Consider the following 14,082-nt stretch of genomic DNA (forward strand, 5'->3'; position numbering starts at 1 on the left):
CAGTAGAAATCAAAGATGCTAGGAGTGAAAGGAAAAGAAAAACAAGGGGCGGATTCATCGAACCTTGGCAGCATGAGAAAGCGTCCTCGTTCAGAAATAGAAATGAACATCCCTGAATATGTTAATCACATCCAAGATGCTCCCAAATCTCAATAATGGCGTTGTTTGCATCATCCATCACACGAGGAAAAAAAACCTAAACCAGGAGGAGGCATCGCAGCGAAGCACAGCCGGCCGTTGATGAATCCGGCCTCCCGGGCCCACCCCCAGCCCTCTCTGCCGCCGTGGATCGTAGATCCGACGGCACCGCCCGGCGCTGACGCGGGCGGCGGGGCCCACGCTGACTGGACGACGCTGCATCCGGAGGGGATAAACTCCCGCCGCGCACGGAACCCTCCCAACCGACACCCGCCACGTGTCCCCGCAGCGAGGGTGGGAGAGCTCCCCGGTCGCAGACGCGAGGCCCCGGAGCCGCGCGGATCGGCTATAAATACGGCGCGCGCATCCGCTAATTCCCGCATCACCTCTCAACACGAGCATCATTCACTCTCTCCTTCTTCTCCAACCTCATCCACCCCCGAAACCCGCGTCGTCCGTCGCCGCGTCCACCATGTGTGGGATTTTGGCCGTCCTCGGCTGCGCCGACTGGTCGCAGGCCAAGAGGGCTCGCGTCCTCTCCTGCTCCCGCAGGCAAGCACCTGTCCTGCACTATCCATGCACCTCCCCCCTTCAAATCCCTAGCGCCCGGTTCTAAATTCTAATGGCCGCCCGTATCGTCGGCATAATCTTGAGGTTCTTGTGTGGATCGTAAAACAAAATGTCGTTGATATATGTGTACATACATAGATACCTTGCCGGAAAGAACTAAAACAGGATCGTCCAACACTTTTTTTTTTGTTTTCCGTTCTTGTTTCTGTTTTGTCCTCGTTAGCCTTTCTCGTCGTTTTGTTGCATATGATATGAGCCCGGAAAGAATCGAACAGTAAGGGCAGATCTGGAAAAACAACACCGGAATCTTCCTCTTCGTTAAGCCTAAGCTCCCTGCGCTTACTGTTATTTGATTGCTCTGTTCGTGGCACGGCTTGTGGATTTTGACTCGGTATGATTTTGCAGGCTGAAGCACCGTGGGCCGGACTGGTCCGGGCTGTTCCAGTGCGAGGGCAACTTCCTGGCGCAGCAGCGGCTCTCCGTCGTCTCCCCGCTCTCCGGCGACCAGCCCCTCTACAACGAGGACCGGACCGTCGTCGTCGTGGTATGCATATATGTGCGCTGTTGCTTTGTGCGCGTGGTGTGTTTGCCACGTCCTGCAAGTAGACTGCTTGTTCTCCATCGCCTATCGTTTTCTAACTGTTGGTTGCTGTTGTTGATGAAAAGGCCAATGGAGAGATCTACAACCACAAGAAGATCCGCAAGCAGTTCGCCGCCAAGCACACCTTCACCACCGGCAGCGACTGCGAGGTTATCATCCCTCTGGTAAGCGAGATCGTTTCGGTTCCGAGCTGCCGAAATTAGCTTCGCAATTGCAATGAAATGAGCAAAAGAACAAAACTGAATACTGACGCCGACCACCCCTGCTCCTGCTGCTGTCTCAAGTATGAGGAGTACGGCGAGAACTTCGTCAACATGCTGGACGGCGTCTTCTCCTTCGTACTGTACGACACCCGCAACAAGACGTACATGGCCGCCCGCGACGCCGTGGGCGTCAACCCCCTCTACTTCGGCCGGGGCAGCGACGGTACGCACGTCAACCCCGCCAGCTTCTGTCACCACAGATTCATCACGTCTGGACTGCGACTTATTTGTCTGGTGTGCTCTCGCAGGCTCCGTCTGGATTGCGTCTGAGATGAAGGCGCTCCACGAGGACTGCCCAAAGTTCGAGCTCTTCCCTCCGGGGAACCTGTACTCGAGCGCCGCCGGCGGGTTCCGGCGGTGGTACAACCCGCAGTGGTTCGCCGAGCACGTCCCGGCGACGGCGTACCAGCCCCTCGTCCTCAGGGAGGCGTTCGAGAAGGTGCATAGCATACCACCACGCTGACCGTAGCACCACGTGATACTTGCTTCTGTGTACGGTAGGTAGTGTGACGGTGACTGACAGTGGAGTCGCCCATGTGTGCTGTTTTGTTTTGTATAGGCCGTCATCAAGAGGCTCATGACTGACGTGCCCTTCGGCGTCCTCCTCTCCGGCGGCCTCGACTCCTCTCTCGTCGCCTCGGTGACCAAGCGCCATCTCATCGAGACTGAAGCCGCCAAGAAGTTTGGAACTGAGCTCCACTCCTTTGTCGTCGGCCTAGAGGTTTATTTTTCTTCACATGTTTCTGTCTTCTCCTACTGTTTCTTCTTCTTCTTCAAGAACCATGGGAATCTCATGTTTCTAATATGTTGCTGCGCATTGTAGGGCTCACCTGATCTGAAGGCCGCGAGAGAGGTAGCTGACTATCTTGGAACCATCCATCACGAGTTCCACTTCACCGTCCAGGTAAAGAAAAGCAAATAAAACCTCAAGCCTCAGGACATCTTGATGCTTCATGCTTGGCATAATAAATTTGCGATTAAAACCCAACAGAAGAGTCACACTGACAACCCCGGAAATTTGAGATTAAAACCTTAAGCCTTAAGACATCTTGGCATATAGTAAATGAAAAAGACTGCTCACTACAGACAGCGGGGGATCAGAGATTCAGAGGTACTGATGAGTCATTTTGTCCTGTTTAGGATGGCATCGACGCCATCGAGGAGGTGATCTACCACAACGAGACGTACGACGTGACGACCATACGTGCGAGCACGCCGATGTTCCTGATGGCGCGCAAGATCAAGGCGCTCGGGGTTAAGATGGTGCTGTCCGGGGAAGGCTCCGACGAGCTCCTTGGCGGCTACCTCTACTTCCACTACGCCCCAAACAAGGAGGAGTTCCACAAGGAGACATGCCGCAAGGTGCTAACTGAAACTGAATTTACATAGCTAATTAATAATACTGCACAAACAACCAAGATACACTCGTCAGATTCTCTCGGATTTGACGCGAAACTGATGTGAACCCGCAGGTGAAGGCGCTCCATCAGTATGACTGCCTGCGCGCCAACAAGGCCACGTCGGCTTGGGGGCTGGAAGTCCGCGTGCCGTTCCTCGACAAGGAGTTCATCGACGTCGCCATGAGCATGGACCCCGAGTGGAAACTGGTACAGTCTCACTCATCTCTGCCATAAAGTTCAGGTTTGTTATATTTTTTGTCTGAATTTTTCTGACGCTTTCTTGCTGTTGCTGCGACGCAGTACGACGCGGATCTGGGCCGCATCGAGAAGTGGGTTCTGAGGAAGGCGTTCGATGACGAGAAGGAGCCTTACCTGCCAAGGGTACAGACACCACCTTCTTTGAGCTTTTCAGAAGATCAGATATCCAGCGTAGTATGCACAGGGGGCTGCGTTCTGAACTAATGCTTTTTCTGCAACAGCATATCTTGTACAGGCAGAAAGAGCAATTCAGCGACGGCGTCGGCTACAACTGGATCGACGGCCTCAAGGCTTTTACTGAGCAGCAGGTGACTGACGAGATGATGAAGAACGCCGCAGAGGAGTACCCCTACAACACCCCCATCAACAAGGAGGCGTACTACTACCGGATGATCTTCGAGAGGCTCTACCCTCAGGTAATTGATTAATAATTCAGAGAGATACCAAGCAGTTTAACTGACGGATTCTATACCCATTGGAAGGATTTATTTACTGACTTGCAAGGCAAAAATCTGAACTGATGCAGGAGTCGGCGAGGGAGACGGTGTCGTGGGGCCCGAGCATCGCGTGCAGCACGCCGGCGGCCATCGAGTGGGTGGCGCAGTGGAAGGCCTCCAACGACCCCTCCGGCCGGCACATCGCCTCCCACAACGATGCCGCCCCCGCTCACGCCCACGCCAACGGCAACGGGGCGGTGGCCAACGGGAAGGCCAACGGGAACGGCACGGCGAACGGGAACGCCAACGCCAACGGGACTCTGGTCCCGTGCTAGCCGTCGCCGCTCGCGCTAGCTGGTTCGTAGGAGCGTGCGTGCGTGTGCGCGTGCCCTCGGACTGATGGCCCATATGCCGTTGGCGCCGCGGCCGGTGCTGTTGTTGTGTACTCCCAACTTGTTGTACGTTTCTTCAGTGTTTGTTGTGTGTGCGTGTGCGTGGGATGGAGCTCGCGGTCCGAGCATGTGGCGGGGGCGAATGTGATGGATCGCCTGTACAACAAGATCGTGGATCAAGTGAACTAGTATGGTGTACTATTGATCGATCCGCCTTATGTTTCCTCAAATGTGCCCCGTTCTTTTCTTTGTTGTAGCACGTGATGTAATGCCGCCTTCCCTGCCTCACTCTTCGCTCCTGAAACCAGTTTCCTTTTTTTCCTTTTTGCGATTGCTGAAACCAGTTTCGTTTCGCATTCGCCAAAATAAGGCCTTCTTTGGTTTGGTGAAATTTTAAAGGAATTCTATAGGACAGGATGTCTATTGGAAAAAATCTTTTAGAGCTCTTTGGTTTGTAGGAATAGAATTCTGTTTCTATGGCGAAATTCTTTCTATTCTTCACATTGTTGGAATATTAGGCAAGTTCATGATTAATTCCAGTAAATAATTCATGACTAGAAGAGATACTAGCATGCAATAATCTAGCAAACTAGAAGAACAGCAAGACATGCATGACAGCAGCAAACACGTAACAATAGCTGTAGAAACAGACATGAACAGAGGATGTTGGACGTACTGATCGTTAGCTATTATGGGTGCGACAGTGTTGATGACGATGTTGGCGACGATCTGCTGCTGACGGCGATGAATACGACGATGAGTATATATATACAGCTACCGGCTGCGGCTAGAGATACACCGAAAAAACACCTAGGGTTTTGCCTCATCTCACAACTTGCGCCGCCATCGTAGTCTACTCCATCCCAAACGCCGGCGTGCATCGGCGCGTGGGAGAGCAGGTCTCCGGAACCGTTCGTCTTTGCGATCCTGCACCGGGAGAGGACGAATTAGGTTTTTGGGAAGCGTTGTGCGCGACTGCTCAAATTCGTCATCACGGGTCGTCTTCCGTCCAAGTCGGGTGGTGCTACTCATCGTCGTATTCATCGCCGTCAGCAGCAGATCGTCGCCAACATCGTCATCAACACTGTCGCACCCATAATAGCTAACGATCAGTACGTCCAACATCCTCTGTTCATGTCTGTTTCTACAGCTATTGTTACGTGTTTGCTGCTGTCATGCATGTCTTGCTGTTCTTCTAGTTTGCTAGATTATTGCATGCTAGTATCTCTTCTAGTCATGAATTATTTACTGGAATTAATCATGAACTTGCCTAATATTTCAACAATCGAAAAACCTAATTATAGGCAGTTTCCTGAGTTAACTATGGCTGGATTCGCTGATGCACTAAGGCCGGATAAGTTTACCGGTGTGCACTTTAAGAGGTGGCAGGTGAAGACCACGCTCTGGCTTACTGCTCTGAAAGTTTTCCACGCTAGTGTTGGTGCTCCAGAGGGAATGACCAACGAAGATCGGAGAAAATTCCAGGAAGCCAATACTATGTTTGTGGGATGCATTCTGAGTGTTCTTGCTGACCGTCTGTGTGATGTGTACATGCACATAAACGACGGAAAAATTCTGTGGGATGCACTGAATGCAAAATTCGGTGCAACAGATGCAGGCAGTGAACTGTACATCATGGAGAGTTTTCATGACTACAGGATGGTGAATAACCGTTCTGTGGTTGAACAAGCTCATGAGATACAGTGCATTGTGAAGGAACTTGAACTCCTTAAATGTGTTCTACCCGACAAATTCGTGGCTGGGTGCATGATTGCAAAGTTGCCTCCTTCATGGAGGAATTTCGCCACAACTCTGAAGCATAAGAGACAGGAGATATCAGTTGAAAATCTGATTGCATCTCTTGATGTTGAAGAAAAAGCTCGGGCTAAAGATACCACTGAAAAAGGAGGTGAGGTTCAGCCTACTGCTAACATGGTGCAGAGGTACCCACAGAACAAGAACAAAGGGAAGAACAAACCTGTTTTCAACAAGCCTACCAAGACTACTACCTTCAAGAAGAAGAAGTTCAACAAGGCTGAGCTAGAGTGCTACGCCTGTGGGAAGCCTGGACACTTTTCCAAGGAATGCCCTGAACGTGCAGACCGCAGAGGGAAAACAAGCTCCAAGACTGTCAACATGGTGACCGCTAGCAATACTGATGGGTATGGTAATTTACCTATTGTGCTTTCAGTATTTCAATCATCTTCGTGGTGGATTGATTCGGGTGCTAACGTTCATGTGTGTGCTGACATCTCCCTGTTTACTTCTTATCAGGTCGCAAGGGATTCTTCCGTCCTAATGGGGAATGGGTCACATGCTTCTGTTCGTGGCATTGGCACGGTGGATCTGAAGTTTACTTCGGGAAAGATCGAGCAACTAAGGAACGTGCAGCATGTCCCTACTATGAACAAGAATCTAGTTAGCGGCTCCCTTCTATGTCGAGATGGATTTAAGGTATTTTTAGAGTCCAATAAAGTAATCGTGTCAAGATTTGGACAATTTATAGGAAAAGTCTATGAGTGCGGAGGCTTGTTCCGCTTTTCTCTTTCAGATTTTTGCAATAAGTCAATAAACCAAATTTGTGCTAGTGTTAATGATGATGCAAGTATTTGGCACTCTCGTTTATGTCATATTAATTTTGGTTTAATGTCTCAGCTATCCAGCATGAGTTTAATTCCGAACTTCACAGTTGCCAAAGGTTCTAAGTGCCATAGTTGTGTGCAATCTAAGCAACCTCGAAAGCCTCATAAGGCTGCCGAGGAGAGAAACTTGGCACCTCTAGAACTCATACATTCTGATCTTTGTGAGATGAATGGTGTGTTGACAAAAGGTGGAAAGAGATATTTCATGACTTTGATTGATGATGCGACTAGATTTTGCTATGTTTATTTGTTGCAAACTAAAGATGAAGCATTAGACTACTTTAAAATCTATAAAGCTGAAGTTGAAAATCAACTAGAGAGAAAGATCAAGCGTCTTAGGTCCGATCGTGGTGGAGAGTATTTTCCAAAAGTTTTTGATGAATTTTGTGAGGAACATGGTATTATTCATGAGAGGACGCCTCCCTATTCACCTCAATCAAATGGAGTGGCTGAGAGGAAAAACCGCACATTGACTGACTTGGTGAATGCCATGTTAGACACTGCTGGTTTATCTAAGGCATGGTGGGGGGAGGCTCTATTGACTTCATGTCATGTCCTGAATAGAGTTCCCAACAATAATAAAGAAAAAACCCCTTATGAGGAGTGGGTTGGGAGAAAACCATCACTTTCTTATTTGCGCACTTGGGTATGTTTGGCAAAGGTCAATATTCCTATTCCTAAGAAACGCAAACTTGGACCAAAGACAGTGGATTGTGTCTTTCTAGGGTATGCTCAACGGAGCATTGCTTATAGGTTTTTAGTGGTAAAATCTGAAGTACCTGATATGCATGTTGATACTATAATGGAATCTCGTGATGCAACATTTTTTGAGAACATATTTCCTATGAAAGATATGCATAGCATTGCTAGATTTTCTTCTGAGATAATTCCTGAATCTAGTACAACTGATGAATATTTCGAACAATCACATGAGGAAGTCCTTGAGAAGGATAACCATGAAGTTCCTAGAAGGAACAAGAGACAAAGGATTGCAAAATCCTTTGGTGATGATTTCATTGTATACCTTGTGGACGACACACCCAAGACGATTGCAGAAGCATATGCATCTCCGGATGTAGATGATTGGAAAGAAGCTGTTCATAATGAGATGGACTCAATTCTTTCTAATGGAACTTGGGAACTAACTGATAGACCATATGGTTGTAAACCTGTGGGCTGTAAGTGGGTGTTCAAAAAGAAGCTAAAGCCTGATGGTACTATTGATAAGTACAAGGCGCGGCTAGTGGCCAAGGGCTACACTCAGAAAGAAGGCGAAGATTACTTTGACACCTATTCACCCGTTGCCAGAATGACCACCATTCGAGTGTTACTTTCCTTGGCTGCCTCTTATGGTCTTATCATTCATCAAATGAATGTAAAGACAGCTTTTCTCAATGGAGAGTTGGAAGAGGAGATCTATATGGATCAGCCTACGGGTTTGTGGTAAAGGGTGAAGAGAGAAAGGTGTGCAAGTTGTCAAAACCTTTGTATGGTCTGAAACAGGCACCTAAGCAATGGCATGAGAAGTTTGAAAGAACTCTGACTTCTGCAGGATTTGTCATTAACGAGGCTGATAGGTGTGTTTCCTATCGCCATGGTGGGGGCAATAGTGTCATATTATGTTTGTATGTGGACGACATACTGATCTTTGGTACAAACATTAATGCAATTAATGAGGTCAAGTCTTTTCTATCAAAAAGTTTTGACATGAAAGATCTGGGAGAAGCCGATGTAATTCTAAATATCAAACTTATTAAGGATGAGAGTGGGATTACATTAACGCAATCTCACTATGTTGAGAAGGTCTTGAACCGATTCGGTTTTATGGATAGCAAGCCTTCTCCAACACCTTATGATCCCAGCGTGACACTCAGAAAGAACAAGAAAGAAATGAGAGATCAATTAAGATACTCTCAAATTGTCGGTTCACTCATGTACTTAGCTAGCGCTACAAGACCAGATATCTCTTTTGCTGTGAGCAAACTGAGTAGGTTCATGTCCAACCCGGGTGATGATCATTGGCATGCACTAGAAAGGGTCTTGCGCTATCTGAGAGGTACTATGAGTTACGGAATTACTTATTCAGGGCATCCTGCTGTGCTAGAAGGATATAGTGATTCAAATTGGATCTCCGATGTTGATGTACTTTACGCAACAAGTGGGTATGTATTTACTCATGGTGGTGGCGCAGTGTCATGGAGGTATTGCAAGCAAACCATATTGACGAGGTCACCTATGGAAGCAGAATTAACTGCTTTGGACATAGCTACTGTTAAAGCAGAATGGCTGCGTGAGCTCTTGATGGACTTGCCGGTTGTTGAAAAACCTGTACCGGCTATTCTTATGAATTGTGATAACCAAACGGTTATCGCTAAAGTGAACAATTCTAAAGATAATACAAAGTCATCAAGACACGTGAAAAGACGTTTGAAGTCTGTCAGGAAGTTGAGAAACTCCGGAGTAATAACTGTTACGTATATACAAACAGACAAAAACCTGGCAGATCCCTTTACAAAGGGACTATCATGAAATGTGATAGATATTGCATCGAGGGAGATGGGTATGAGACCCATAGATGTTACACCATAGTAGTAACCCAACCTTTGTGATCGGAGATCCCGTGAATTAGGATCTGGGAAGAACAAGCTATTGGTTAACTGAGGAGAGTAATAACTTATGATCGTCTCCAAGTGAAGATGCAAAACTCTCAGAGCTGTAAGGCAGGTTGGCAACATGCCTTAATGTGGTTCTATTGGCTATAATTAGCAAAGATGCTGTCCTACAGAGTAGTCTTGAAAGAACACACCTATATGAGTTCTGACTGTAAACGTCGCAGTCTATGAGATTTGGGTGATCTCTAGTAAGCTCACGAAGAGACCAGGGAGTATGACGTATAAGCTCCAAACCGCGGGGTAGCCTACTGGCGGTCAGGTACTGGTTAAGACTTTGAGTGAAACCTGTTCACACAAAACTAGCAATTCAAGGCATAGTCCATTGTCAAGTTGTGAATGGATGTAGCTTAAAGTTCTAGGCAGAAGTTCAACTTAACAGTCTCTGCTGAAACACTGGTATATTAAACAAGTGGTGAGAGAAGGCAAATCTCTAAATGCGTATTTGAGATCTGGTGGGGGATTGTTAGAATTAATGGGCTAGGCCCATAGCAATTTCTGAAATCTCAAAGCCCATGTGTAAAATGGCAAGTGGTGGTGCTAAGTTTAGTCCCACCTTGGAAGTTGAAGAAGAGTTGGACCTCTTTATATAGTGGGTTCTCTCCACCACTCTAAGTGGAGTGTGAGAAGAGAAAGGGAAAACCACACACGCGCGCTCGCTCGCCTCGCCTCGCCTGGCCGTGGCGTGGCGAGGCGAGGCGAGGCGAGGCGGCGCGTACATGCGACATGCGCGTGAATGGTCCGCCGAAATCCGGTCCGTCTCCTTGCAGGAGCGCAGCTTCCTTTTGCCGTTTTATTTTTATGTCTTGGCAGACAAGTTTTTGATTTCTTGTCCGGTAAGTATACGAATTAGAAACCGAGTCGGTTTGGGATTGTGGTCGCGACACAATACCGCCTCTGGTCCTAATATATATACAGCTACCGGCTGCGGCCAGAGATACACCGAAAAAACACGTAGGGTTTTGCCTCATCTCACAACTTGCGCCGCCATCGTAGTCTACTCCATCCCAAACGCCGGCGTGCATCGGCACGTGGGAGAGCAGGTCTCCGAAACCGTTCGTCTTTGCGATCCTGCACCGGGAGAGGACGAATTAGGTTTTTGGGAAGCGCTGTGCGCGACTGCTCAAATTCGTCATGACGGGTCGTCTTCCGTCCAAGTCGGGCGGTGCTACTCATCGTCGTATTCATCGCTGTCAGCAGCAGATCGTCGCCAACATCGTCATCAACACTGTCGCACCCATAATAGCTAATGATCAGTACGTCCAACATCCTCTGTTCATGTCTGTTTCTACAGCTATTGTTACGTGTTTGCTGCTGTCATGCATGTCTTGCTGTTCTTCTAGTTTGCTAGATTATTGCATGCTAGTATCTCTTCTAGTCATGAATTATTTACTGGAATTAATCATGAACTTGCCTAATATTCCAACACACATTTCATAGGAAAATAAATATTAGCCTAGATTCAATGAAAAATCCTATGATGTAAAGCAATGACATCTCTTCTTCGCATTCCTATTCATCAAATTTGATATACATGACATCTCCGTGACTTTTCAATTTCTATAATTTTTCTACCCTATAAATCAAAGGAGGCCTAAATGCATCAGACGCTCGTCAGAAAATCAGAACTGGGCATGGCCGTGCAAGTGCCTCATGTGCGGGCTTTTTTTTTTCTTTTCAGAATCGTGCCTCATGTGCATACAAGGAGTGCTCCTATTCGGGGCCTTGTGCGCAAATACTGACTAATAACGCCTGCGTCACTATAAGGTGGGCCACGGCCCAGCACTCCCGCTCGGGTCGCTAGCGGTAGTCGCCTAACTCAGATTTTTTTCACTACGCTGGCTTAGATATTTGGTCATGTTAGCCTTAAAGAACTAGCCGTTGGAGAAACAACCAAAACAACTGCTAGAAAAAACAGGTATTGTTTTCTTTGATAAAACATCATAATTTAAAGAATGTTCAAGAAATAAAAAATGTTCATGAATTCAAACTATTTCATAAACTAGAAAATATTTGGAATTAGAAAAGTACACAAAAATTGAAAAAAGTTCACTAATTAGAAAAATAGTTTCAAATTTGAAAAATGTTTCCCGAATTAGGAAAATAATAATAATAAATAAGCACTAAAAAACCGAATGAAATACAAAAAGGAAAAAGAACAAAAACACATGTAGAAAATAACAGTGAAAGAACAAACGGTCTGGAAAGTTCTAGCTTCCACAAGCTCTAAAACCGGAACCAGATTTCGCTCGAAAAATGCTAAATGGGCCGGCCCACACAAATCGACCAAGAGGGAACATGTGCGCTGCAAAACCAATAGCCTATAAGTTCCCCCAAATAAATATAGCCTACAAGTGGTGTTATAGGTGCCAAATAGGAACTAGCATCCAGAAGCAGAAGAACGGGAGCCATTCCCAACAAAATATTTATCGATTTTCTATTTTGTTTTCTAATCTGCTTTCCGGCCTGGGTTTTATTCCTTCATGTTTCTTTTAGGACTTTTTTGTGTGGTGACTGAAACTAGTTTTATTTCACATTTGCCAAACTAAAATGCATCGGAAACTCGTGAGAAATTCAGAATAGCATTTGGGCGTGTAACTGCCCCATGTGTAGTTTTGCAACCGTAAATTGGATTAAAATAATTTATATATGTAATTTTATCAGAAAAATGTGTAGTTTCTAACCGTGCTACTATTTGTTCCTATGAAACACTTTAAAATTATGTTTATGACATAACCTTAATTAACCTAATTAATTGTTATGCTGTATTTTCAAAAATGCTAACACACAATATAACCTTTATATATATTAAGTATGTTAGGAGGGTGTATATATTTGGATCGGAGGGAGTATGAATGATTAGTTTGACTGGGCATGTAGGAGTAATGAAGAAAGGAGAAAATAAGGGCGTGATATTCTTTTTATTAATCTTCAGTATATGCAGAGATGACTTACAACACATTTAATAAAATCCTTTTATTGATTTTTCTCACGACTTGGTGCAAATTCGAAACATTGCTTCAACTTACAAATAATGCCTTTGTATGAAGTTTTTTTGAAAATTAGGCTCCTTAAGATCAGAATAGTTCGTAGAAAAGTCATACCAAAAGTATTTTATGTGTAGCATGCTTCTTAATGTAATACTGATATGAATTTCTGCTACACCTCAGTATGCGTCTCTCTGTCGTGGCCGCGCACAATTCGAATGTTGTTGGGCCGTGCTGACGAATATTTCAGTGTACATGTCAATTATCTCCCCCGTTGCAACACACATGCATATGTGCTACTAACACTAAATGGGCCTATTCACATAAATCGACCGACGGGGAACTTGTGCGTCGCGTACCGAATAACCTACAAGTGGCGATATATGTGCCAAATAGGAACCGGAGTCCAGCAGAACAGGAGCGATTCCTAGCAAAATATTTAGGGATTTTTGGTTTTGTTTTCTAATCTGATTTTCGGCATGGTTTTATTCCTTCCTGTTTCTTTCAGTATTTTTTTCTTTTTATCGTTTTGTTTCTTTTATTACTATTTTGTTCTTTTTATTTGTATGTTTTATATGCTATTTTAATGCTTCTCTTTTATATTTAATTACATGAAGATTTTTTTAAAATGAGTAAAAAATATATTTTAGTTCTATGTTTTATCTTGTTAATTCATTTTTTACTACTTCCTTTTCTTTTTTGGTTATTTTTGTAATCATGTATTTATATAATGTGCAAAGTGTTTCTATAATGTTCACTTATTTTAAAAATGATCATCATTTGAAAAGGGTCATTGTGTTTGATTAAATGTGCATACTGCATTCAATATATTTTTCATCATGTATACAAAACATTCAACATGCATTTAAAAGTTGTCAGCGTGTATTTCAAATAATGTGATGGGTGTATTTAAAACGTTCGTCATGTGCTTAAAAATGTTCTTTGAATATCTAAAAAACATGTAACCATGTATTTTAAGAATGTTCTTCCCATATTTTATTTTTACTTATTTTCCTTTTTGTTCATTTTAGTTCTTTTTTTCAGTTTTTTTTCTATCTTGTATTTATACAATGTTTTAAATAATTTTTAGAAAATCAATTACAAGACCTTTTTTTTATTGTGATCATAGATTTGCTGTTTCCCAAAATAATGAAAATGTTTATTAAAAATTTCGTCTACAGGTTCGACTCCTTCGTCAAACTCAAGCTTGCTTGCCAAAGTGGTTGATTCGTTGTTAGTATATCTTTAATTTAGTGCTTCCCCTGAAAAGGCGATCTTTAGTTCTACTAGTGATGTTTATAGATTTAGATCGAAAGCAGTTCTTTGGATAGATTTTCCTGTGTACAAAATATTTCCCCCGTCAAAATTTGACTGATGGACCCTTATTTGTGCAAAATTAGTTATGTAGTCCCTCTGTCTCAAAATAAGTGTCTCAACTTTATACTAACTTTAGGACGGAGGGAGTGCAAGTTAGAAACTACTTGGGGCAATTTCTTTGGAGAAAGATTGAGGAAATTTTTGAGATGCGTGTTGGATTGCGGTCTATGGATATAAGGGTGTAATGTCTATATGTTATCATGACATATATGATTTGACCTAAAAATGCAATTTAATCAATAACATCTATAATTTTGATTCCTTACCAATAATATTGTGATTCCTTTGTAGCAGGGTATGGAGCGTTTTGTTTGCACATACAATTCTCATGAATTTTAAGCACATGGT

The 14,082-nt window shown here is 44.5% G+C and overlaps 1 protein-coding gene across 1 annotated transcript; it reads left to right on the plus strand.

The window, feature by feature from the left end:
- The first annotated feature begins 520 nt into the window (after positions 1-520).
- LOC123097778 (asparagine synthetase [glutamine-hydrolyzing] 1) lies at positions 521-4,306 on the plus strand. The gene is made up of 12 exons (XM_044519602.1): positions 521-690; positions 1,114-1,252; positions 1,375-1,473; positions 1,594-1,735; positions 1,821-2,011; positions 2,132-2,293; positions 2,396-2,476; positions 2,713-2,934; positions 3,045-3,179; positions 3,273-3,353; positions 3,452-3,646; positions 3,757-4,306. The coding sequence occupies exons 1-12, from the start codon at positions 611-613 to the stop codon at positions 4,000-4,002; spliced, it is 1,773 nt and encodes a 590-aa protein (XP_044375537.1). The 5' UTR covers positions 521-610; the 3' UTR covers positions 4,003-4,306.
- The last annotated feature ends 9,776 nt before the right edge of the window (positions 4,307-14,082 follow it).

This window comes from Triticum aestivum, chromosome 4D, assembly GCF_018294505.1.
Source record: "Triticum aestivum cultivar Chinese Spring chromosome 4D, IWGSC CS RefSeq v2.1, whole genome shotgun sequence".
In the NCBI taxonomy this organism is placed as follows: domain Eukaryota; kingdom Viridiplantae; phylum Streptophyta; class Magnoliopsida; order Poales; family Poaceae; genus Triticum; species Triticum aestivum.

Excerpts from the sequence above, each read along its gene's own strand:
- LOC123097778 (XM_044519602.1), top strand. The coding sequence starts at position 611 with ATGTGTGGGATTTTGGCCGTCCTCGGCTGCGCCGACTGGTCGCAGGCC. Across the intron at positions 1,253-1,374 it reads ACCGGACCGTCGTCGTCGTG|GCCAATGGAGAGATCTACAA; the intron begins GTATGCATATAT and ends GTTGATGAAAAG. Across the intron at positions 2,935-3,044 it reads ACAAGGAGACATGCCGCAAG|GTGAAGGCGCTCCATCAGTA; the intron begins GTGCTAACTGAA and ends GTGAACCCGCAG.